This window comes from Haemaphysalis longicornis, unplaced genomic scaffold, assembly GCF_048455015.1.
Source record: "Haemaphysalis longicornis isolate Haplotype H1 unplaced genomic scaffold, Haemaphysalis longicornis Haplotype H1 scaffold_1, whole genome shotgun sequence".
Taxonomy (NCBI): domain Eukaryota; kingdom Metazoa; phylum Arthropoda; class Arachnida; order Ixodida; family Ixodidae; genus Haemaphysalis; species Haemaphysalis longicornis.
In genome coordinates, this window is record NW_027526203.1 from 369,987,289 (window position 1) to 370,009,245 (window position 21,957).

The 21,957-nt window shown below is 48.0% G+C and overlaps 2 protein-coding genes across 10 annotated transcripts in view; both read left to right on the top strand.

Annotated features, from left to right (window-relative positions):
- Positions 1–5,601, top strand: part of LOC144155072 (uncharacterized) — a 42,208-nt gene extending 36,607 nt beyond the window's left edge. For 4 of the 5 annotated variants that reach the window (XM_077686309.1, XM_077686311.1, XM_077686312.1 and 1 more), the window contains exons 8-10: positions 270–308; positions 397–489; positions 4,604–5,601. In XM_077686309.1, coding sequence (XP_077542435.1) covers positions 270–308; positions 397–489; positions 4,604–4,783 — 312 coding nt within the window. In that variant the 3' untranslated portion in view covers positions 4,784–5,601. The other variant, XM_077686310.1, reaches the window with a different exon arrangement.
- Positions 5,602–5,901: 300 nt separating this feature from the next.
- On the top strand, positions 5,902–21,923 carry LOC144155074 (uncharacterized). 5 transcript variants are annotated; one of them, XM_077686316.1, is made up of 10 exons: positions 5,902–6,253; positions 6,657–6,918; positions 11,029–11,280; positions 12,025–12,234; positions 12,744–12,933; positions 13,364–13,604; positions 15,535–15,666; positions 16,205–16,339; positions 16,770–16,848; positions 20,085–21,923. In XM_077686316.1, the coding sequence occupies exons 2-10, from the start codon at positions 6,733–6,735 to the stop codon at positions 20,259–20,261; spliced, it is 1,602 nt and encodes a 533-aa protein (XP_077542442.1). In that variant the 5' UTR covers positions 5,902–6,253; positions 6,657–6,732; the 3' UTR covers positions 20,262–21,923. The 5 variants fall into 5 exon arrangements, with proteins under 5 accessions (XP_077542442.1, XP_077542443.1, XP_077542444.1 ...); XM_077686317.1 differs by having other exon boundaries at positions 5,904–6,253; positions 15,535–15,660; positions 20,082–21,923; XM_077686318.1 differs by having other exon boundaries at positions 5,908–6,253; positions 13,388–13,604; positions 20,082–21,923.
- Positions 21,924–21,957: the final 34 nt, after the last annotated feature.

Sequence of the window (21,957 nt, forward strand, 5' to 3'; positions counted from 1 at the left end):
AAAATACTTTTGGCTTGTTCAAAAGGGGCTAATAAATGGAAATTATGGCAGTGCTTTGCAGCTTGACAAAGTAAGCAGTGATTCGAGACCTTGTGTTATACCTGAAGGATTATCATTATACAAAATCTCTTCAAAAAAAAAAAAAAAAGGTGATTTCTTGAATCCGGAGCGTACCTATTAGTGTGCCAGCATATTTGAAAATTTTGCAGTGTTTGACACAAGGTGTTTGTCTTTTTCTGTTTTTCTTTTTTCTCTCTGTTTTCCTGAAGATTTGCATCAAGAGCCCAGAGTCGATCATGGACAAAAAGGCAAGTACTATATCCTGATTTCTTTCGAAGTGATATTTTCTGCCACAGTCACCGGAGGCTTAAACTTGTTTTGTCTGTGTGCTTATAGGATGAAAAGGACAAGAACGTACGGTCTAGGTATAATGGACGTCTCTTCTTGTCGTGGCTACAGGATGTTGAAGACAAGTGGGAAAAAACAAAGGTAGGTCTATATTGATGGCAGCACAGTCAAGCAGTTCTGAATACTTACGTTGCAAGTCGTTTGCATTTGTGGCACTGTAGTAGCTCCTACTCTAATTTTGTTTTCACTGGTGTACAGCTTGTCATAGACCTTTCATTAATGAGTTACTTGAAGGTACCATGGAAGCTACTTTTACTGTTCTAGCTACTTTTACTGTTCTGCTAGGAAATGCCTCAAAGAGCACCACCCCACAATCGTATCACCCACATGTCCTGGGGCTCTTTGCACGTCTGTGTGCATTCAACAAATGCTGAGAGGGCAACGTTACTATTGAAGCTGCTCTTTTCAGGGCAGCTTCCGCAAATCTATTCTAAGGGTTGATATTGTTCCACTGATTTTTCTAGGCTGCTAAATAGTTTCTAATTCCTAGTACAGCTCATCGAGCTTAGAAAAAAAAAGGTACTTTTCTTGGTGCCATTTTTCAATATTATTATGCGTAGATAAGCATAGTACATGTGGCAAACATTTTTTTACTTGAAAGTAAACAGGTAGAACAGAGTTTAGTTAAAAACAAGAACAGGACTTATGTGATGTGTGTAACGAATTTCGGCTTCTGGATTTGGTATTTCATAAGAGGGGGGCTCCGGAGAAAAGGAGTGGGGGGGGGGGGGGCACATAGTGCATGCTCCTAAGTTCGTGAATTTTTTGTTCCATATCTAAAGCAGAGCTATGTTGATCCAGTTGTTTTGTTCTAGTGTCAAATTAAAAAAAAAAGTCACCCCCCCCCCCCCCCCCCCCCTTCTTCCTGCTCTATGGCCCCTGTGACCATGTCCCACGCTCTGGTGGTGGAACTGCAAGCATAAAGCAAGTGCCTCTTCAGACTGTTATGTGAGGACATGTTGTTTCGGTGCACTTCAAAACTGAACAGTTCAGTTCACGCCACTCACCACCCATAGTTTTCCGTCTGTTTGACTTCTGCAACAAAGTTTACATTCATATGCTGAGATGGACTCTTTACGAACATCTTCTCCCTCCCTTGTAATGTTTTCTAGAATTTGAACACATCTTAGTTGGCAGGTATGCCGACACAAAATTTAGGTGAAGCAGCAAAAGGAAATATATCGCTCACTAAATTTTTTATATATTCTGAGCAGCTAACTGCCGTTAACTTAATTGTTTCAAGGTTACCGGAAACTGCTTATGCATTTTGATAGGAAAATATAGCCAAGGCAAATTGCAGGCGTAGTTTATTTTATGCTTTGCCTGTGGTTGTGTAGTAGAATTGCTTTGAGTAATACAACTCCCACTACTGGGGCCTTGAGCGTACTATCAGCTGCGTAGGCACTCATCACCATCATCACGCATTACGCCGTTTTGATGCCGTGGGGCCTCGCACTAAACGAGGACTGGCCGTTGCTGTATCTGTCCCTCCAGCAGGCCGCACCACCAGTTTTTGTTTAGGGGGCGCTGTATCCTGTTTTTTACTCGAGCAGAAGCTGTGACAAGCCATCACTAAATAATGTGTCCAATGCACCGTAGCACCATGACCACCACTGCAGGGCTCCCAGCCAACCATCGTCGCGGCACCGGACTTCTCCCAACCACAAATCACCAACCCCAGCACTGCTCCAGCTGTTAGGACTGATTTAACCAGCCATTTTCGCTGTTGTCCTCTGCCACTTCTGTGCTTGGCGCTGCCCCCTCTGTTGCAGCACTCAACCATTCTGAGAGTTCTCCCACATGATTACGTCCCACATAGAGGAAGGCCTTGCAGCGCCCAACCAGCAGCACTGTGGCACTGTGTCGGCTTATTTGGCCGCAGGCATTGTGCCCCAGCATGTGCTTAACTCGTTACCCTGCTACAGCGACCCTCTACCAACTTGTGAAATTGTCACCATAATCTGTGTCAGCATCGTCAATCTACACAAGGCCTCGACTTATCCCCCATGCTTATATTCGGTACTACCAGCTCTTCTTATGGCCGTTACAGGCAACTAAGCGATGCAATCACCATGACAAAGGAACAGCGTCGCACTGGTTTGAATTACAGGGGTGGAACGAAGAGACAAAGCTATGCTCTGCTTTGCACCCACTGAAACCGCTGTTCCATAAAAAAAATTCAAGCAAACGCCTTGTTTTACAAAGTGCCGCTGTGAGTTTAGGGCACGAGATTATAGGGTGCATCGATTCACGTGTGTCCGCTGTACGGCGGCAATAGAATCGAGGCACCCTATGCAAGTTCGCTTAACACTTCCATTTGCCAGACACGAAGTGCGGTCTGTTGTCTGACCCCATCGACTCTGCGCGTGAGGTTTACCCTTAGAATGGTGATAATGCGGCGCACTCACTGGGGCTGAAGGTAGATAACTCCACTTATTGTAAATTTTCAGATACAGTACAAGAACTGCATCCCTGGTTTGGAGTAGGTTCTAGTGCGTGGTAGAACGCCAAATATAGTAGATAAATAGATCAAACGTAATTGGCAGAGGGTTGGCACAGCAGCCTGTGCCAGCCCCTTGCCAAACTGCCTTTCTGGCTGCTCCAGACCTGCTCCAAGTCTGCTACAAAAGGCACTTTTGCCTGCTTCCAGGACTGCTTCCAAACCCATGTGCCCTGTTCCACCCCTGCAATGTGTTTCCGCACCTGGGTGGTACGATATTCATTTTCTTTTCAACCGTGGAGTGTGCTGCTCCAGCAGCTTGCTGCTCCCCCAACTTGATTGCTGCGTGGTGGTGGTGGTGGTTTGTGGGAAAGGAAAACGAGAAGTGCAGTGGGGATATTTTTGAGCTCTGCAGGGAGCTCGCCTGCATACAACCCAGTGCGGGAAAGCAAGTAGAGGAGGAGCGAAAGGATAAAATAGAGAGAGAGCAAAAGAAAGGTATAAAGAGAGGATGAAGAATAAGCGATAGGGCTGTCTGTCCGGGCACATCAGTCAGTCACTGCAGTCCGGGCTGCAGCCATTGCGTGAGGAAGCCAAGGAGATGAGGGTGCAGGACATACAGAACATCTGCACACACAGCTTGGTTCCTCCTCCCCCTTTTTTCCTTTCGTGCTGTAAACCATTGTAAAGATTCACCCGCCCTGGCTGCGTCGGCATATTTAGCTGTGACGTCGGCTATTGTTATGTTGAACATGCTCAGCACATTGCGAGGTTTGATATGGGGTGTGTAGTATTTTTCACTCTTGGTAGTATCCAGCACAGGTTAAAGCCGTGTGCATGGACACTGGCAGTGGGATTCCGGAGTGCTAATATGCATTGAGTGTTGATCTAATGGGTGCACTAAAGGCATCAATAATTTTTTAAAGCAGAAATTGTGGCAAATAAGGGCGCTTTTGCTAATGTGCATCTGCCTGTATTAATTGACTTGCAAACAGGAACTATCCTGGTTTAGCATTTGTCCCATTGCAGTGTTGACAAGCGTGCTGCACATACATGAGCAGAGGTTGGTTGAAGGTGGTGAGTTTCAGTGTAGGTGCTGCCTGTGTTCTATCGTGAGCGCACACCAGCTTTTGTGCTGTCGCTTGCATTCGACATCTCTAATTAATTCCCCTTTGAATTATGGTGCCACTTTACATCAGTTTGCCAATTTAGAACTCTGTGAATCTGAACTATCCCTATCCCAGGGGCAGCAGGACAAATTATTTGAGCAATAATTTGTTTTGGCTGCACAGAAAACAAACCAGGTGCTTTTTCATCAATATAGAAAAGCAACTGAATAAAGGCTATACAACACTTGGGCACTAGTATCAGCTTGTCCTCTGTCCTAGTTATTGTTTGCATTGTTGTGTCTGTAGCTTCTATGTGCTCTGCATAGTACTCAGGACATGTAGCCTTGCCTTCAAATCATTTTGCCGCATTGGCTGCAATTGGTTGCACTGCTACTGTGGTCTGACAAGTCCATCCTCGTCATTCACGGGATTGTTCACATGCTGGAAAAAGAAATGCCTTGTGTAAAAAGCTGTGTCATCATTGTTTTGTATGCGTGCGGTGCTAAATAGCTGGGATGTGTTTTTTTGGGCACCAGTTCGTATCCTCGCTAACAGTTGCTGCTCGAGAGAAACAAACGTTTGGTGTCCACACAGTTGGGAGGAGGAGACGGATGAACAGTGACACGCCGCTGCTTGTTTGCTGCAGGAGAAAATGCTGCTGCGGCAGCACAATGAAGCTGAAAGCCTGCATGCTGTGCAGAAGCTGGACTGGGAGTGGAAGCTCAAGGAACTCGGTCTTTGTGAAGTGAAGGCAACGCCGGTCATTGACGACATCTGCGTGCCCAGTGTGCATGTCAGCGATGAGTTTGACGTGCTGCCTGCATGACACAGCCCACAAGTGAAGACACACTTTGCGGACAGCCAGCAAGCTGCGAGTGGCAGCAAGGACATTTTTTATATAAGGACAGCGTTCAAGGAAATAGGTGTCGTGCTGGCTCGGACTTTTTCAGGAAGTATGTGGTCACTGTCCTGAGCCAGCTAGCGTTTGCCTGCTGCCGCTGGGTGCGGAGTATGCTGGCTCTGGCACCTTTTTCAGGAAGCATTCGCTGTCAAGTGTTTGCCTGCTGCAGGTGTGTGCAGGAAGGAGAATGTGTCCCTACAGCATGCCATTCCCCACAAGAATCAACCAGGGTTCTTCAAAATTTTGTGAAGTTGAAAATTAAAGTGTGCCGTCAGTCCGCAAAGAAACGGTGTACCCTCGCGGTGCCTTGTGTAGGCATTGTGGACTGGTGCGAGCACTCCCCTGCTCTGTGTTAAGGGGATTTGTGATATACGTCTTGAGTCCTTTGTGTAATATTTGGACGTAGCCATTGGAGACTGTTTTAAATTCTCTGTACCAACAATTTTAAAGTGCCAGTTGTGCTAGTTTGAGTGGTCAAATTCATATGTCAATGTACCTTGTGCAAGTTGCTGATTGTCAAATTGTTGGTTGCCCATGTGCAGTCCTGCAGGATGTCGCAACAACAACAACAAAAAATAGCAGTTTCCTAATGAAGTGATACTGCGGCTGTTTTAATATCTGATATACCCACCAACATTTCGAGTGTTTACAATTGTTTATAGGATATGACGTTAAAAGTGTTCATCCCCGTTTTTAGACATTTTTTTAATGGCATGTGTAAATAAACATTCTCACAGTATGCATTGCTTGTCTGTGTTCTCAGTTTCGGTCACAGCACTGCATGGTACAGTCATAGTAAAGGAGGCTATGGTACAGTGAACTAGAATGCACTGACCAGGAAGGCGGAGCGCACGCTCCCGGTTCTGTATTTAAAGGTGTGCTTATCCACCCTAATCGGTAGTGAATCATTGAGCAAGTGGCGTAGGCGCCCACCGGTACCTTAACCAGAGTATAACTGGTGGTGGTGACGAGCGGTAGAGGTTCCCTTTGAACGGCCAGATATCCGCTTAAAAAAAAAAAATGCAGACTTCTTAAAAGCTGTTCAAGCGACGGTGCGCCACCGCGCGAGGCCAGCACAAAAATAGATTTTTTTTTTCTGTTAAGTTAACGCGGTACCGACTTTTGTAGACGCAGCAAAAATGCAAACACAAGCACCCGCCCCACAGTTTAAGCGTGCTAAACGGTCCATTGAGTATGATTCATCCGTCGTTTCCCTAAGCCTAGCAACGGGCGCTAGGCACAGTCCGTGCGTAAACACTCTGCTTGACACATCTGTCGACTTGGGCACGGGCTCGACCGGTTCAGCGATTTGTGACGACGTTCGTTGTTTTTTGGGTAGTTCTAGTGCTTGGTAAAACAAAGTGCTCTTCTGTTGCGAAGTCCTCGTCAAATGGGGTAAGAACTTTCGAGCTTACCATCCGCCCAAGAAGCAATGTTGGCGATAGTTAAAGGCGTGGGTTGCGGCAACTGGCTTGATAGTTTTAATAGTCTGAGCGTTGCTATGTGATGGAGCACTCCTGTAATGTTCACGCGGCTGCTTTCGAAGCGGCGGCACTGCGAAAGTGTTTACTGTATTTTGCTGTTGCGCGCCGCTGCCATCGTCGTCGTGTTTATAGTGCTCAGTGAAACCACGCGTGCGCATGTTTTGTGTGCAATCTTGAGGGCGCTTGACATCGCCAGGTGATGGGCAGGGCCAGGCAGGGCTATGTCCGTTTAGTTGTGGAAACGAAATCGTAGCTTCAAACGCTCTGGGAAGCGGAGCTGTGCCTTACCGGTCGTCGCTATCTTTTCTCTGCAGCCATGGAAGTGATCGCTGCGAAGAGGCTCCGAAGTAATGCGTAGTGCGGCTGCTCTTTTGCGATCATCTCGTACTAATGGCAAACCTAAGGCGACACTTTAATTTCGGGTCCCACAAGAGCGGATCCGTCAACACCTTTGGTCTGTCACATGGCCATCAGTCGAACTCCGAGGGCATCGCATTTCCCGACCATGCATTTAGCAGGTCGGCGTTCATGAATGAAGTCTGCAGCTTTCTCGACCACTGTTCGGCATACATTCAGGTAAGCGGTTCCGTGATATTTGTGGTGTGTTTCCACTGCTTGGTGGCATTACTCGTGCTTACTGCTTCCCCGATCATGTCGTCATATCGTAAGATGGTCTGCTCGGTTGCCGATCGGTTCTTTAATCGTGACTATCGTCTATCTAGCGTGATAATCTGCTGAATTATTATTCCAATGAAGTGTTTATGTCCTGGGGGACCTGAAATTTTACGGCCACTTTATTAGAAAAAGGTAAATATCTCATTTACAGCTGAATTGTTAGTTCAAAATGGCCAAAATAAGTCAGTGCCAACGGGAATAATTAAGTCCTTTGGTCAACATTTAGCAGACAAGCATTCATTGCTGGGAGAAGTGGAATGGCAGAAACCTGCGAGCTACATGCATATTATGACTGCTGCTATTAAAACTGTGTTTCCGTCCTCTGTGAGCATATCCACATGCATTGCTCAATTGGTTGGTCCTGTGCATAGAGAGCTTTCAGTGGCCACGTGAAGTCAATACAGATTTCGTATGGAGAGCGTGCGTGCAGTCTCCGTGATTGGCTATACTAGTTCTTGTTGACATTTCATTGGCTCTCATTGCCACTGCTTAAATGCAAGGTGTTTGCGTTCTTCTAAAAAACATTTGCGTTTTGCAGGGTTGTACATATATGTACCGTGCCGCTCTTCAGAAAAGTTATGCCTATAGGCATAACTTTTCTGAAGAGCGGCACGGTTCAAGGCCTAACTTCAAAATAGTCAGGGCAATCATGCTAGCTGTGGACTCGTGTGTTGGTACAATGGTATATATACCCACAAGTGCAAAGGTGCATGTGTTGACATTCACAAGAAGAGACGCAGCAGCCACCAGTGCGCAGAAGGTGGCTTCGAAATGCGCAGGAACATGGCTTCGGAAAGATGGTCAGTCTGCGGCGTAATTCACCACACACAGTCAAAACTGAGTGTAAAATAGGCATTGAGTTTTGAGCTTAATGCTTAGCCCCTGTTCCTTTTGGCCCTAGCTGCTGGCATTGGCACCCAACAATAGTAAGGAAGCCATCCACAGGAAATGTGGACTCTGCTTGTGACTGCCTTCACAGGCTGCAGGCAGGTACCATAAAAGGAGGGTTGATGCTCAGTGGGAGGCATTGCTGCAGCTGCTTGCCTGTCAAAGTTTTGTGTGGGATCTGCGTCCAGTGGGCTTTTGTTGTTGCTGTTGCTGGCACGAGCCTTCACCGCGCTGATGCAGGAAAAGAATGTGAAGGCATCTGTGTGGTGGACTTCTGACAAACTTATGTTCTCGGCTGATTTAAACGTAGTGACGGGAAGTGTCATCTGGGCTCTGCCGAAGCAGCTTGGCGGTCGAGTTGCGTTTGTAGTCCTCGTCACGGCAGGTGTGCCTGTCAGGAAGTCACCGTAGCAGTGACAGGTGGTGTAGGGGCTTGTGGCAAGGAGGAGGAACAATGGCTGCTATGGGCAAAGACCACTAGGTGATAAAGGTGAGGGTGGCGATCCTGGATTGTTTGGTTGAAGCTGAAGGTTTCTAGTAGTAAGCAAGATGCGGATGATGAGTGTGAACATAGGTGTGTACACTGAGACTGCTGAACAGTGTGTGGAGCTTTGTGGCATAGCCAACCTTCTGCCAGATGACTCAAAGGGCATGTGATGCACGGGTGCTGCTTCCCCCTCGCACAGTAAAGATTGTAGGACGAGAAGTGTATGAAGGTCCCAGGTGAGCTCTGAACATTTACTAGGAGATGGAGGAGTAGGTGCGCCATTTTTCTTTAGTGCGCCATAGGCAGAGCAAACGAACTCCATCACCACGTATTGGCTGGCGGCCATAAATTAGCCACTTTTGCTCGTGTCATCTGACTTAGCATTGTAGTTACTACCGAACGAGAATCATGTAATATTCAGAAAATTATCTCTGCTAGGTACGGTCTCACATAGCGCTTTCCATTGTTCTTCTGACTGACTTGGCTGTGTGTTCAAATTGCACATCTTTGCTTCAACAAATACCAATGGCTAGTCAGGCTTGGCTACATGTATTTGCTTTTTACTTTATAAAGGGCACTTAAAGAGGGCTTTTACATGCCGAAACAACTGCGCTCTAAGGGGTGGCACGCTGGAGGTTTCTAGAATAATTTAGTTTAGCAGATTTTTTTTTATCCCTTTGTATATGCGACTACCTTAAAGAACGGTGCAGCTATGCCCACATATTGAACTTACAGACGTCCTTGGCACCAAATTGCTGCAGGGTTCATTAGATTTTTTTTGTAAGTGTTTAATAAATTTATGATTTTTTTAAAGCTATGTTTTTTGTATGTCATTACTGTGAGCCCTTGTTTAGCGAAGTCGCTTTGTTCAGAATGTTTCATTGTCCCCATTGTAGTGCATTGAGAGAAAAATTATCTACACTTCCAACGAAGTGTCGCTTATTACAAAGCCAGTTTCCTGTTCCAAGGACTTTGTTATAATGAGCGTTTGCTGTATATAAAGTGGCATTGCTTGTGTCAAACCCTTTGCCAATGGCTGCTAGAGCACTGCACGGGCCTGATTTTAAGGCCCGAGCCGGGCCCGAGCCCGCTTTGTAAAGCCCAATCCCGACCCGGGCCCGTAACACCAAGCCCGGGCCCGGCCCGGGCCCGGGCATTCATAAGTGAGCCTAGCCCGGGCCCGTCGTCTCAAGCCCAGGCCCGGCCCGGGCCCGTCGTCTTAATCCCAGGCCCGGCTCGGGCCCGTCGTCTCAAGCCCACGCCCAGCCCGGGCACGGTCTTTTTTTTTTTTGAGCCTAGGGAGGGCCCGCATGTGTGACCAGGCCTGGTCTTAGACGTCGAAGAAAATTTGTTTATTATATTTGGTCGAGTGTCTTTGTAACTGGAAATCAGACGGAGCATCTAGTCTGTACAAGCACGCCCTGAATTGTAACGCAAAAAATAAGGGTATAAAAGTACACGTAGCTTAGCTCACACCGTCTGCAGTTCACGCCACATGGGCGTAATAATAGCTCGTATTCTTACACGAGAGACACCATCACCTTTGATGACCAGACTCTTGGCAACTTCATGTGGTTGTTTCGGTCACAAGTTGGTATAATGAAATGTTTTGCTCTCCATTTGAATCCACGAATATGCGCGTGCGTTGAAATATTTTTCCTGGAGTGGTTGTTAAGCGGTGGCGCTTCTCTAGCACGCGAGTTTGATTTCCAGCCACGACAGCGCCATTTAGATTAATTCTACATCTAAAATACACGTACATAAACATAGGTTCACAGCTCCAGGGTGGCTTAATTAATTCCTTCCACGCTAGGGCATTCCTTGTAACCGTATCTTTGATATCTTATACACCAAAATATAAAATCTCGATGCAGTAGATGAAATGTCATTAAAATTACAGTATAGTGACTATCAGACCTAGCAAAACACGTTTTTAAAACAATGTGTACAAGTAACATCAAAAAGCCCGTAAAAGTGTACGGAGAATATTCAATTTTATGCTCTTTTCTACACTTCACGTCGGAACTATTAACGACCGGGCCTATGAATTCATGCCCGAGCCCGGCCCGGGCCCGTGGCGTCGAGCCCGAGCCCGGCCCGGGCCCGCGGCACTGAGCCCGAGCCCAGCCCGGGCCCGCGGCACTGAGCCCGGGCCCGGCGGGGGCCCGCCGATAATCGACTTCGGGCCACCCGGCCCGGCCCGCGGGCCGGGTCGGGCCCGGGCTTTCGGGCCGGCCCGGGCCCGTGCAGTGCTCTAATGGCTGCTACTTTTGCTTGATAGAAATTGCCTTCTGCCGGAGCAAGTTTTAAGTATTTCTTGCTCTCACGGGTAACAATGAATTTTTTTCTTGCACAGCTGCGCTCTGCTGCATTTCCAGGGTATTGCGTATCTTTCAACATTAGCAGCCTGAGTTCATAAGGATGACGTCCATTGGACAGCCTTTTTCAGTTACTATTGCACTGCCAGGACTGTGAAGCTGTAGGGGGACAAAACTTGCTGGGGTGGGCGAGCATATTGCCCGTACAAGGGTCTATATTGCCCAGGGAATTCTGTGCCTGACCCCAGTGTGAAGCCTGTTTACCCGGCCATATGAGGAGACCAAGTGGCAGGTGACCTGAGTATTGGCCCCTTGCAGGCACTGAACTCGTTCTGCAGCTCGAGCAGCGTCTTGGCCAAGAGCCTGGTGCGGGTGTTTCACAATGTTCCCGTGTACCGTGAGGTGGCCGCCCTCTTCTTGGGCGCCTGGGAGGACCTGGGCCGGGCCACTGCGGCCGCCAGTGCAGCCGTGAAGACCGAGACCCTGATGACTCTCCAGGACGTCCTCAACAAGCTGGAAGGAGAGGCCCCCCCCGGGGACGAGTCGGCTGCCCTCACCGAGAGCATTCAGGTAGCACACTGCTTCTCCTAGAAGTTGTCGATACTAGCGGCACCTTCTGGGCAACGCACAGGTTGGGGCACTCTTGTAGTAAGAAGACTGTTTCTTGTAGGGCTACCTGACTGTTGTAAACGCAGTGTGATCATGTTTGCAGCATCAGTGAATAGATACATTCTTCTGAATTGTTGTGTCTGCCCGTGACATGGCGTTAATTGCAGGTGCCCTAGAAAATACTGATGCTTTATGTTAGTGGCTAAGGTTCAAAATACCTCAGTTGAAGCCTGTTGTTTTTGCACTAAAAAGAGTTCGTCTCGTACGACACCAGTGTGATGAGATACCAAGTTCAAGTGCTCCCTGAGACAGAAATTTGTAGTGTGGCTTAGTGGTCCTCAACCATTGTAACAATGTTTTGCATACTCCACCCAGTTTGAGGACCATCAAAGTGTGTTGTCATTGAAAGTAGCCATTGGGCAGTGCCCAAACATTGTTCAGTTCATATACGTGGCCGCCTGCATGAATAACTATATGCGTGTCCGTGCGGGTGTGGGTGTGTGTGGAGGGGGGGGGGGGGGGGGGGTAGTATTTGAAAGGATAACTGGGCACATGCTAAAGGAACGGCGGGAGATATGAGCATTTTGGAACAAGTGTGTCAAAAAATCATCGCAAATGTAAAGAAGGGGGAAGAGTGGATGTGCACTTTGCTTGTTTTCGGCAGGAAGCCTGCATTGTGTAATTTCACCTTGATGGTCTTTGCAGGCTGTTGGATCCTGCCTTGGATCCTACCTGGAGCTGCAGGTGCAGTTTTCTTACTCTACCTGGAAGGCATTGAGCAAGATTTCCAAAAGCCTGCCCCAAGACAGGAACTCAAACAAGTCAGCAGCTGCGAAATCTTCAGCTGAGCTTGCTGCCACAATTAAAAAGCACTTTGCTGGCCTGCTGCACAAGTTGGGAGCCAGTACGAAGCAGGTGCGTATTCACTTCTAGGCAAAGAATTGTAGCTGCACTGTCCGTGGAGAATTTTCATCTCAAAGTGTGCCCTTCATTTGCCGTTCCTAAATTGGAGTAGGGTACCTCACTTTTTCTTTTCATGCATCCAGTTTTACTTGTGGGGCCTGCTCTATTTTGGGAGACAATTGGCAAAACAAAGTCAGCTTGGTAGAAGTGCTTTGCTTTCATCTGGCAGCGACATTGGTGCCCACTGCTCTCAAAAATAAAAACTTTCTGAACAAGCTACGGTGTTTGAGCAATGTCTAGTCGCAACAGTATGTTTTACTTGGGTCTGAATTCATCGCAGCCTTAGTGTGCAGAAGTTTGATTGACATTTAAAGTAAATTTGCAGTCAAAGTGTACAAAATGAGCATAATTGTTTGACTCGCTGTATTGGGGAAGCAGCAGATTGCATTTGGCTCAGGTGCTCATGCTTGCTGAGCCATGGTTTTCGGAGCAAACGAGAGAGTGGCCAATGGCCTTTGCAGGGCTCCCTTGCCAGTGGGGACAACCAGCAGAGCCAGTTCTATGTGGAGGGCACAGTGGCTGCCCCGAGCAATCTGACGCCGGCACCCGAGGTTCCTGCCCAGCCTGGTAACAAAACTCTCGGCTGGACACATGGCTCGGAAGAGCTTGTGGGAGCTGGCAGCCAGCCTTCTGGACCATCTGCACAGCAAGGTAACTACTAACTTGGGTACTAAGCCATCCCGAAGACCCCTAAGCCATCCGTGTATAGTTGCTCCTGACTCTGCAGGGGCCGATAGTGTCAAATAATTTGCTCTGAAGGGCAGCTTGTGCTGCCGTGATTGTTGCAGTAGTGCCAAAAGTCCCAAAGCATGAAAGGGGCCAACAGGGGCCATGAGTGTGCCCACACCGGTGCTTGCACGATTTCAGCTTGCCCAGATAGGAAGTGCAAGACAAGCCCTGCTCCTGTGTACTGTTTGTCTTGTCTGCACCTGTGCATGCATGTGCGTTACCGACTTGAGCAAACAGTTTTGGGGGCTGATGTTTTTGCTTCCACATGTGGGGCACTGTTCTTGTTCGGCCCATAATGGGGCATAGCCCAACTTGTTGCATTGTGTCAGCGTGCGAGGGTTGTGGTTGCCAGGCATGCAGAAGCTGTGTCCTGCAGAAAGTGGGCTCTTGGGGGCCCTGGACACGGGAGGCGACCTGGAAGACGTGATAAACCTGCTGTCGGCCGCGCCGCGCACAAGCCCAGTGTCCGAGGCCAACCCCAAGGGCTTCTTGCGGGAGGCTGCCCTCGCCCTGTGGCCAGCTGCTCCGGGCAGCTGTAGCGGCAAGCGCACTTGGCCACGACCCACGAGCGGCAGTGCTGCTCAGGGCCTCAGGTAATCCCCTCCACCTCCTGTCTGCAAAAACGTCGCAAAAACCTTCCTGGGGGTTTTGGAAGGCTGCATTATAAAATTATCGTAACAAAAATATATTGCCTCAAACTTCTCCAACACTTTGTCGGTGTATTTCAGTAAAAAGGGCTCGATCGAAGCGGTGGCGAACAGCATCAGTGAGCAGATGCCAGTCGTTAGGAGCTCAAACAAGCATTTTGATATTGGGCTTCTGCTGCCAAATTCGAACAAAGATCGCCTCGTGAGCTACAACGAGATAACCAAGACTTACCGCCTGGCTTGACGGGTCATGCCACCCCCCCACCAGGGCCTGAGCCGGGAGGAGGCAGTTCTACTACGACAGCTCCAGACCGGGTCCATCCTCGCTCCGGCAACGCTGCACAGGTTTCATCCAGAACTTTATTCGACGGACGTGTGTAAAGTGTGTGGTGTGGGTCTGGCGACCAGTGGCACATCTTCTGGGACTGTGCCCGGTTTCCAAACGAAGCTCAATCAAGAACTTATCCGCCGCAGCTCCAGGACGCTGCACGCAGTAGCGACAAGGACACTCAACTCTGGGCCGTCCAGCAAGTTCGGAGTGCGCTGGAAAAGCACAGACCAGGCGACCCGGTGACGGGAAGCGTTGGCGCTGCGCCTAGTAACGGCAATTCCTAGGACGACGCCAGGCCCGCGTCGCGGCGCTTAGTCGTTTTGCAGGCACAAATAAAGTTTTTCCTAATCCTAATCCTAATTGACAACAGAGACCACTGAGCATGTTGGGTGAAATGCGACACAAAATTTGGCACACGCAACACAGTTCATTGCCCTAATTCACAGAGAGCAGGCGCCCTTCCGGTTCTTATGTGCACATACTGCATGCAAAAAAGTAACACGTCCACGCACAACAAGAGCGCAAAGGAGTCTGACGGCATACTCTGAACATTCCTCCCAGCATGCAGTGCACCCAGCCTTTTGCTTGGCAGTGCACCCAGCTGTGACGGCTCATTTTTCTCTGCTCTGTGCACTCGCGCTGTTGCTGTGACGACTGCTAAAAATTCCCACTGTGACGGCATGAACCTGCCACATGCTCAATACACTTGAGGCCCCTTATTCATCATCTGTGGACAGCTGACCCTGTAAAGGGATTTCATGTGGTGGTGTGCCCAGAGAGTAGGACTGTCAAAAGGGGAATTGCAGGGAAGATTTAGCCTCTGCTCTGCTCCTCTGAGGCCATTTCATATGTTTATGAGCGACTCCTCGCTGCATGCAGGACTACTGGCAGGGTTACGCCGACAGCCCGAGGGAATCACATCTATACAGGCATCAGTATTGTGGTTGTTATTGCCATTTGTGTCGGGACCTGTATTCTGCTTGTTCCCAAAACAAAAAGAAAGAAGAGCTGCTTTTTGGTGGACAAGATTGAAGGAAACTCGTAAGAGGGGATGTCAACTTCTTGTTTTATTGAAACTTGTTCAATGATTTGTGTAAATACTGCCCTGATGTCTATTTAGCTTGTAAGCAAGCTGTTTCTCTCCCTATGATTACTACTCAATGAGGTGGTAGGGAAGGTGGCACAGTGTCTTTTAACACATTTATTCTGCTGTGGTCTCTATCAAATGAAAGCTGTCAGTGAGGGATGTCTGTATAATCCAAAAAGAAAAAGAAACCTTGGTCCACCTTCTGCTGATTTTCTAACAAGGGCGTAGCTGCTGCGAGAGTGGTAAGCCCTCTTGATGGAGCATCTTCACCCTCATCGCTAAGCTTTCTGCTAGCAGGAGTAGCTTGCATGCAAGCACATGGCATTTTCGATTGAAACTGGGTTGTCACCAAGAGAATCTGTACTTCCGTAAAAATTATTTGGGGAAACTGTTCGTACTACTGGGCTTACAGATTGGCCTTCCCGTGCATTCTGCTGATGTTTTTCTTTACTTTCCAGCGCTTTCGGAATGGACCCATTTATGTGGAGCAGCCTGGGGCAGTTTGACCAACGGGCGCTTTGCTCCGGCCTGCCATCTAGTCACAGTGACTGCATGTCTGGTGGATTCTGGTCGTCTGGCGAAAGGCAAGGGTATGCCAAAAATTTTTCCACAAATGATTCTCCCTGGGCAGTCAGTAGTGTTGTAAGCTTAAATTTTCACCACAGGTGATTTTTTTTTCTTTTCTTTTTTTTTCCCAACCAAGTAAATTTAGGACATTACGGTTCTACTGCATCCAGTCAGGTTTGTGCTTTATAGTTCCTGCGGCTTTCTAAAACCCGTGTGCCTTTTTTGACGCAACGGAAAGGGCAGTGTGACACATTCATGCTTGATAAGAGTGAGCAACACAGGCACTTTTTCTTCTTCTTCTTCTTCTTTTTTTTTTTTTTTTTTGTAATTGTTGTTGTAAAAGGTGACAGGTCTGGAAAGCGCAACCAACTTCTTGTAAGTAGTTAACCCTAAATGCATTTGCCCTGTACTGTACGGTGCACCTCTCTTGCAGGGTTTTGTGACGGGTGCTAGTGCGCAGCCAAGTAATCTGTTCTGTAGCTGCGATTGTTCGTTGTGTGCTGAATCTAAAGTGCATTTACACCCACCTTGGTTACTGATTTGAACATGTTCTTATTTCAGGTGGAGCAGTATAGTCAGTGGAGAAAATGGCAGTTCGAGTGATGAATCCTCATCGAACAATGGCCACGACTCTGACACGTTCCTCATGGGGCTTAATTTGGCTGGGAGAGACCTTGTGGCATCTGTTCGACAAAGGTACTTAGCATTGCCATGTTGTGAATCCTTTGGAACAGAAAAGCATTTCTGAACCATTTCTGTAAAAGGGCAAGGAAATGGCCAGTATCCACATTGATAGGTGAACAATACAGCAAAGACAGCTTGGAAATTCTAGGTTATCTTTGCTATAGGTGTGCCATACCATCTGTTCCTGTGACTTGATGGATGTGTGTGCCATGTCCTACGCACTCGCATGCGTATGTGTTAAAATATAAGCAACATGTTATTGTATTCTGCGTCATTAATTTTATTATCTGTGAAAGTCCACACCTGCCTGTTGCCAGAACCGCAAATTAAAATGTGACTTTTTGTTTACTCCTCGTGTTACTAACAGGAACAGTGCAGCATTTTTCAGAACAAAGCTCAGAAGCTCAGAAACAGCGTTTATTGCCGCTGTCATTCATCTCAGGAGGCACAGCAGCAGCGATGGCCCACCTGAAGGCCTGCACAGTGTCCTGGACAGCTCATCGAACACAGACACTGCCCTGGTAAGCATATTTTTGTTCCCACTGCTGATACTCTAATGCGGGTCACACGGGTTAACCAGCAAGTTTGTTAGGGTGTAAGTATGACCTTTCCATTTGGCAGTGAAAGGTGCCATAATTGCTAAGAAATCGCGAATTAAACAATGCCTTTCACTTCCTCATTTTCTTCACATCAATTCAAGGGTGCAAATAACTGGCCGCTGTTTGTGTCACGATGAATCAGAAGCGGGAGGGACAGCGGTGCAGTTTAGAGGCAACTGAATACAAGACTACCCGTGCCAAGTGGTCGCGTCAGTTTTGTTGATATCAGTCAGACTTTCTTGAGCTCCCTCATTCTTTGCCTCTCCGGATCACCTAGTAAAAGCTTTCTCTATGAGGTCTGTGATAATGTTTTTACCGTATTTACTCGAATGTAGGTCGATACATTTTTTTTTTTTAAGTCGTTTACGAAAGTCGGGGGGGGGGGGGGGGGGGGGGGGGGGTCGGCTTAGATTCGAGGATGCGACTTTCCTGCCACCGTTAGACACTCAATGCCATTTCGCGGCCACAGGCTTGCAGCTGGCAGGTTTTCAATGGGTTTTCAGAACTCTATGGTTTCTGAGGCTGCATTTTGCCTGTTTTGATGTTGAGAACCATATGTTGTTAACCCAGTTCTCAGTGGTCCGTGCTTGCTTGCGTATGTCATCGCATGACCTCGAGAAGCGCCCGTGCTCGCAACACAATGGCGCCCACGAAGCGGTGCCACTACACCGTGGCTTTCAAGCGGAAGGTAGTCTTGCAGGGTGAGAGAACTTCAAACCTCCAAGCACAGCGCGACTCCGGAGTCAATGAGAAGAACGTGTGCCGATGGTGGAAGCAGCAGAACAAACTTATCAACTGTGGTGCCAAGCGAATGGCCTTCACAGGACGCAAGAAAGATCTACACCATGAGGTGGAGAACAAAGTCGCTGACTTTACCATGCTGCGAATAGAGGGTGGAATGCCTGTGATGACGGAGATAATACAGGCGAAGGCGAGGGAGATCGCAAACATTCGAGGTGTCGTGCGGGCCCAGTTCAAGGCCAGCAGGGGCTGTGTTAAGCGTAGCTTACTTAGTGATGCTAGGCTGGGTCACTCGTTTTATGAAGCGGTTCCGGTTCAGCCTGTGAGTGAGCACTGAACATGCTGCGTCAAGCACCGCAAAAAGTGAAGTGCATGTTCTAGTCTCGGTCCAGTGGCTTTTTTCATTCGGCTTACATTCGAGGTAAGTTTTCTTTTATTTGCTGACCTTCTGAATTTCGGAAATCGGCCTATATCGAGTAAATACGGTAGTTGGTTGACAGAGGTCATAGGATCGTTTTTGGATTGTGTGAGGGTTTGCTGCCACGTATGTCAAACCACCACGCACGTCCATGTAGGCAGTGTTCGCATTTCCTACATCAGGAGTAAAGAAGTATGCTGCAGCAGCCACTTTTCTGATTGGGGTGGTGGTGGTGCTGGTGGTTTGCGGGAAAGGAAAAGGAAAGGAAGTGCACGGGGGATATTTTTGAGCTCTGCAAGGAGCTCACCTGCATACAACCCATTGCGGGGGAAGAGAAGTAGAGGGGGAGTGAAAATATCAAGGAGAGAGAGAGAGAGAGGTATAAAGTACAAAGAGAGGATAAAGAATAAGAGATACGGCTGTCAGCTCGGGCACATCAGTCAGTCGCTGCAGTCCGGGCTACAGCTGCTGCGTGAAGCCGGTCGTCTCCAGGTAATGGAGCAGATGGGCGAAGACTTCCCGTAGAGTTGCGGCAGGCCCTTCGAGAATAGAAGGTCCTCCATGCCGGCGCTGGGAAGGCCTCCACACCAGAGCTCCACCGAGCGCTCCAGCGTCGAGGCCTTCCCAGCGCCGGCATAGAGGACCTTCTATTCCCGAAGGGGCCTGCCGCAACCCTACGGGATGTCTTCGTCCGTCTGAAAAATGCCTGTGTGTTCGAGGTTTTGGTGCACATTAAAGATCCCCTAGTGGTCAAAATTAATCCGGAGACCTCCACTATGTTGCGCCTCATCGCCTGTGTAGCGCTGCATGGTAAACCTCGTAATTAATCGGCACATTTAAGTCCTTTCTGGGCTTTTAACACAGTCATTGTCCAGTGATCATCTTATGTTCATCTTCTCTCTTGATCATAGTTGTTTTGGTTATTTCCTTTACCTGTTTCTTATGGTTGAGCCTACCACAACAAATATCTAAAGGCACATTTTCCCAAATTGTTGTACTGAAGCCCTACTCTCGACATTACATATGATGGGCGTCGCCACCTTTCAAAAGCCTGTTCTGATTATTCTGTAGTTTTGTGTCAAAGGCTGAAAGCCAATGGCAAAGTCAAGAATGCAGTCCCAAAGCTCATGCTGGTCTGCCCATTGGATGCTTTGTTGCAAAGGGCGTTAGTAGTTGGTTCCCTCAACCCGCCACGGTGGCTCAGTGGTTAAGGCGTTGCGCTGCTGAGCACGAGGTCGCGGGTTCGATTCCCGGCCGCGGCGGCCGCTTTTCTGATGGAGGCGAAGAGCAAAAACGCCCGTGTGTACGAGATTTCGGCGCACGTTAAAGATCCCCAAGTGGTCAAAATTAATCCGGAGCCCTCCACTACGGCGCGCCTCATCGCCTGTGTTGCGTCGGCGCGTTAAACCCTACAATCAATCAATCAATCAGTTGGTTCCCTCAAATGAAGTGATGAAGTGACTTGGGCAAAATTGGCATTTAGAGAAGAGTTTTCTACCGCAGCAATAGCATGCACTAGACCATAATAAATGCGATGACGTATGCAGTACTGTAAGAGCACAAGGGACTAATTCACAATACGGTGTAATTCAACCATTCTATTTGCAGGCATGCTTGGCTCCTTCGTTAATTGCTGCAGTGCCTTTATGAGGCGTTCATGTACAGTCCGTATCGGCCAGATATTAGCACATGAAGTGCTGCATGTTGCTAAATTTTGCTAGGAACAAAGACGCCATTGGGGCACATTAGTTCCATTATTATATTACAGCAAGAGAAGTTTTTGCATTCAGACAAGTCATTCAAAATCTGATGGGATTGGTATTTAAATGCAGGAGAAAATATTGGAGGGGTCCTGTCATGAGCACTAATAAAGGATTGGGAATGACGACTGGCGAAACAGCCTTCGGAGGTAGAGCCGCAAGTTGCCCGTGTCGTGGTTGCAAATGAGGGGAGGAGGACTAATGGGTCACATCGTCACCTGTGCCATTCTTTGCAGCAGGAGACGCGTGCAGTGAAGACGTCCACGTGGCCCCTGAAGCAGTCCAGCTCGTTTCCCGTCCACCTGCCCCTCTCCCACTCGGCGGGCGACACCACCAGTGAGGGAGGATGCCTCGACGATGGTGCCGCCCTCTCAGGCAGCGTCAACTCGTATTTTCTGTTTGGCCACGGCTCGTGACACTGCCGCCTGCACCTCACCTTCTAGGGCCCCGTTTTTGCGCTTTGTGCACTAACAACGACAGCAACAACGCTCGAACAAAGCTGCCTGACTAGTGTGGCAAAGGAACTGCACTCAGCTGGGCAAGTGCAAAGCTCTGGTGGGCATGCGTGTGGAATGTGGGGGCCTCAAGTGCTGTGCTGGCATAGCACTCGTTGTGCATTGGTGCTTTTCGCTGAGCACACCTGGCTCTAGGTCCAGCTGAAACGTGCACATAAGAATGGTTTGAAGACTAACTTTTTGTTCTTACATGGGTTTAAGCACCCGGAAACTTATAGTACGAAGTATGGGCATTGCAAGCTTACAAGTGGGGCCATTCAGAACAGCACCCTCCAGTTCGAGATTTACTTCACGCATGAAACATCTATAGCAGAAGTTTTGTTGTTACAGAAGGGATCTACACTTTTCATCGTGGCCATCAGACTTTTTTAGATATCTCCATTTACAATGTGTGACCCTTGGCGGCTAAAATGTGTAGCCGATTGTTCAAGTGAAATGCACTTTTTCAGTTGTCAGAATGCTTGAGATGTTTCAGCTCAAGGCGTAATTGTGGTTGAATATTTTTTAGAAGGTTTTAAGTCGAATATGCTGTTATGGTTTAAGCAAGCGCCAAATCTTCCCCCCCAGTCTGTGTTTTCCTTTCTCTTTCCTATCAAGAGAAATTCACCCCATCATAGAAAGGAGCATTCTGAATGGAAATTACTGCTCACCCATCCCTTTTGCTTTCTGCCAAGCATGCTGCCTTCTTCATCTAGTTTTTTGTGTGGGGGAGCCAGAGTGAAAGACTGGGAAAGCAATCATGAATTTGGGCAGACGGAAACTGCACCCTCACTTCGTTTGAACCTTGAGGGAGGGCTGTGCACCAACTAAGCAATACAGTTACTCAGGATCTGCTCAGTTACAGTTACTCAGCATCTACTCAGTCTGCGACAAAAATTCAGAAATTCATTATTTTACTACAACTAGTAACCCTAAAGTCACGCTTGTGCAAAAAAATAAAAGCAAGTTTTCAAAACTGTGTGCCTTTGTGAGACAGCCTGGCATGAAAATAATTTTCTTATCAGGCTTATTTACTTTAACTGCTTAGTTAGTTTAGCAAAATGATGCTGTGGTTATGACTATCATATGATACGCATTTCAGAGGAAAAATGTACCTGCCACATGAAAGCCATAATGTCCTTGTGGGAGCACTGGTTGCATTTTTCCCCACACTCCTGGAACGAACGTACGGTGGTCGTTAGCGTGTGTCATTTGGCTGATGGCAAAGCCAAATCTGCAGGCCCTGACAATGCATGGCTCTCCCCTCAGCGCTTCCTCACATGCCTCCTCCTCTTCCCACTTGAGCCAGGTGTACGAAGGCACCAGGCAGATGCACGAAAGCATGTATCCAACGTTGTTTCCTTGGACAGACTCGCACGGACAAGCTTGAATTTTTCAGCTGCTTTTAAAAAAACCTCGCACTTTTTGAGACTGAAATGAAGATTTGTTACTTCCCTTTAGCTGATAAGATAAGTTACATCTCTATATACAGAAGCAAGCAAAGTTGTAAAGAAGTAGACCAGTAAATTAACTTGCTAAAACACTAAGTGATGTAGCTTTGTTCTAAGACGTAGGTAGCTATGGCACAAGAAAACGAGGACAAAAGAAGGAACACGTA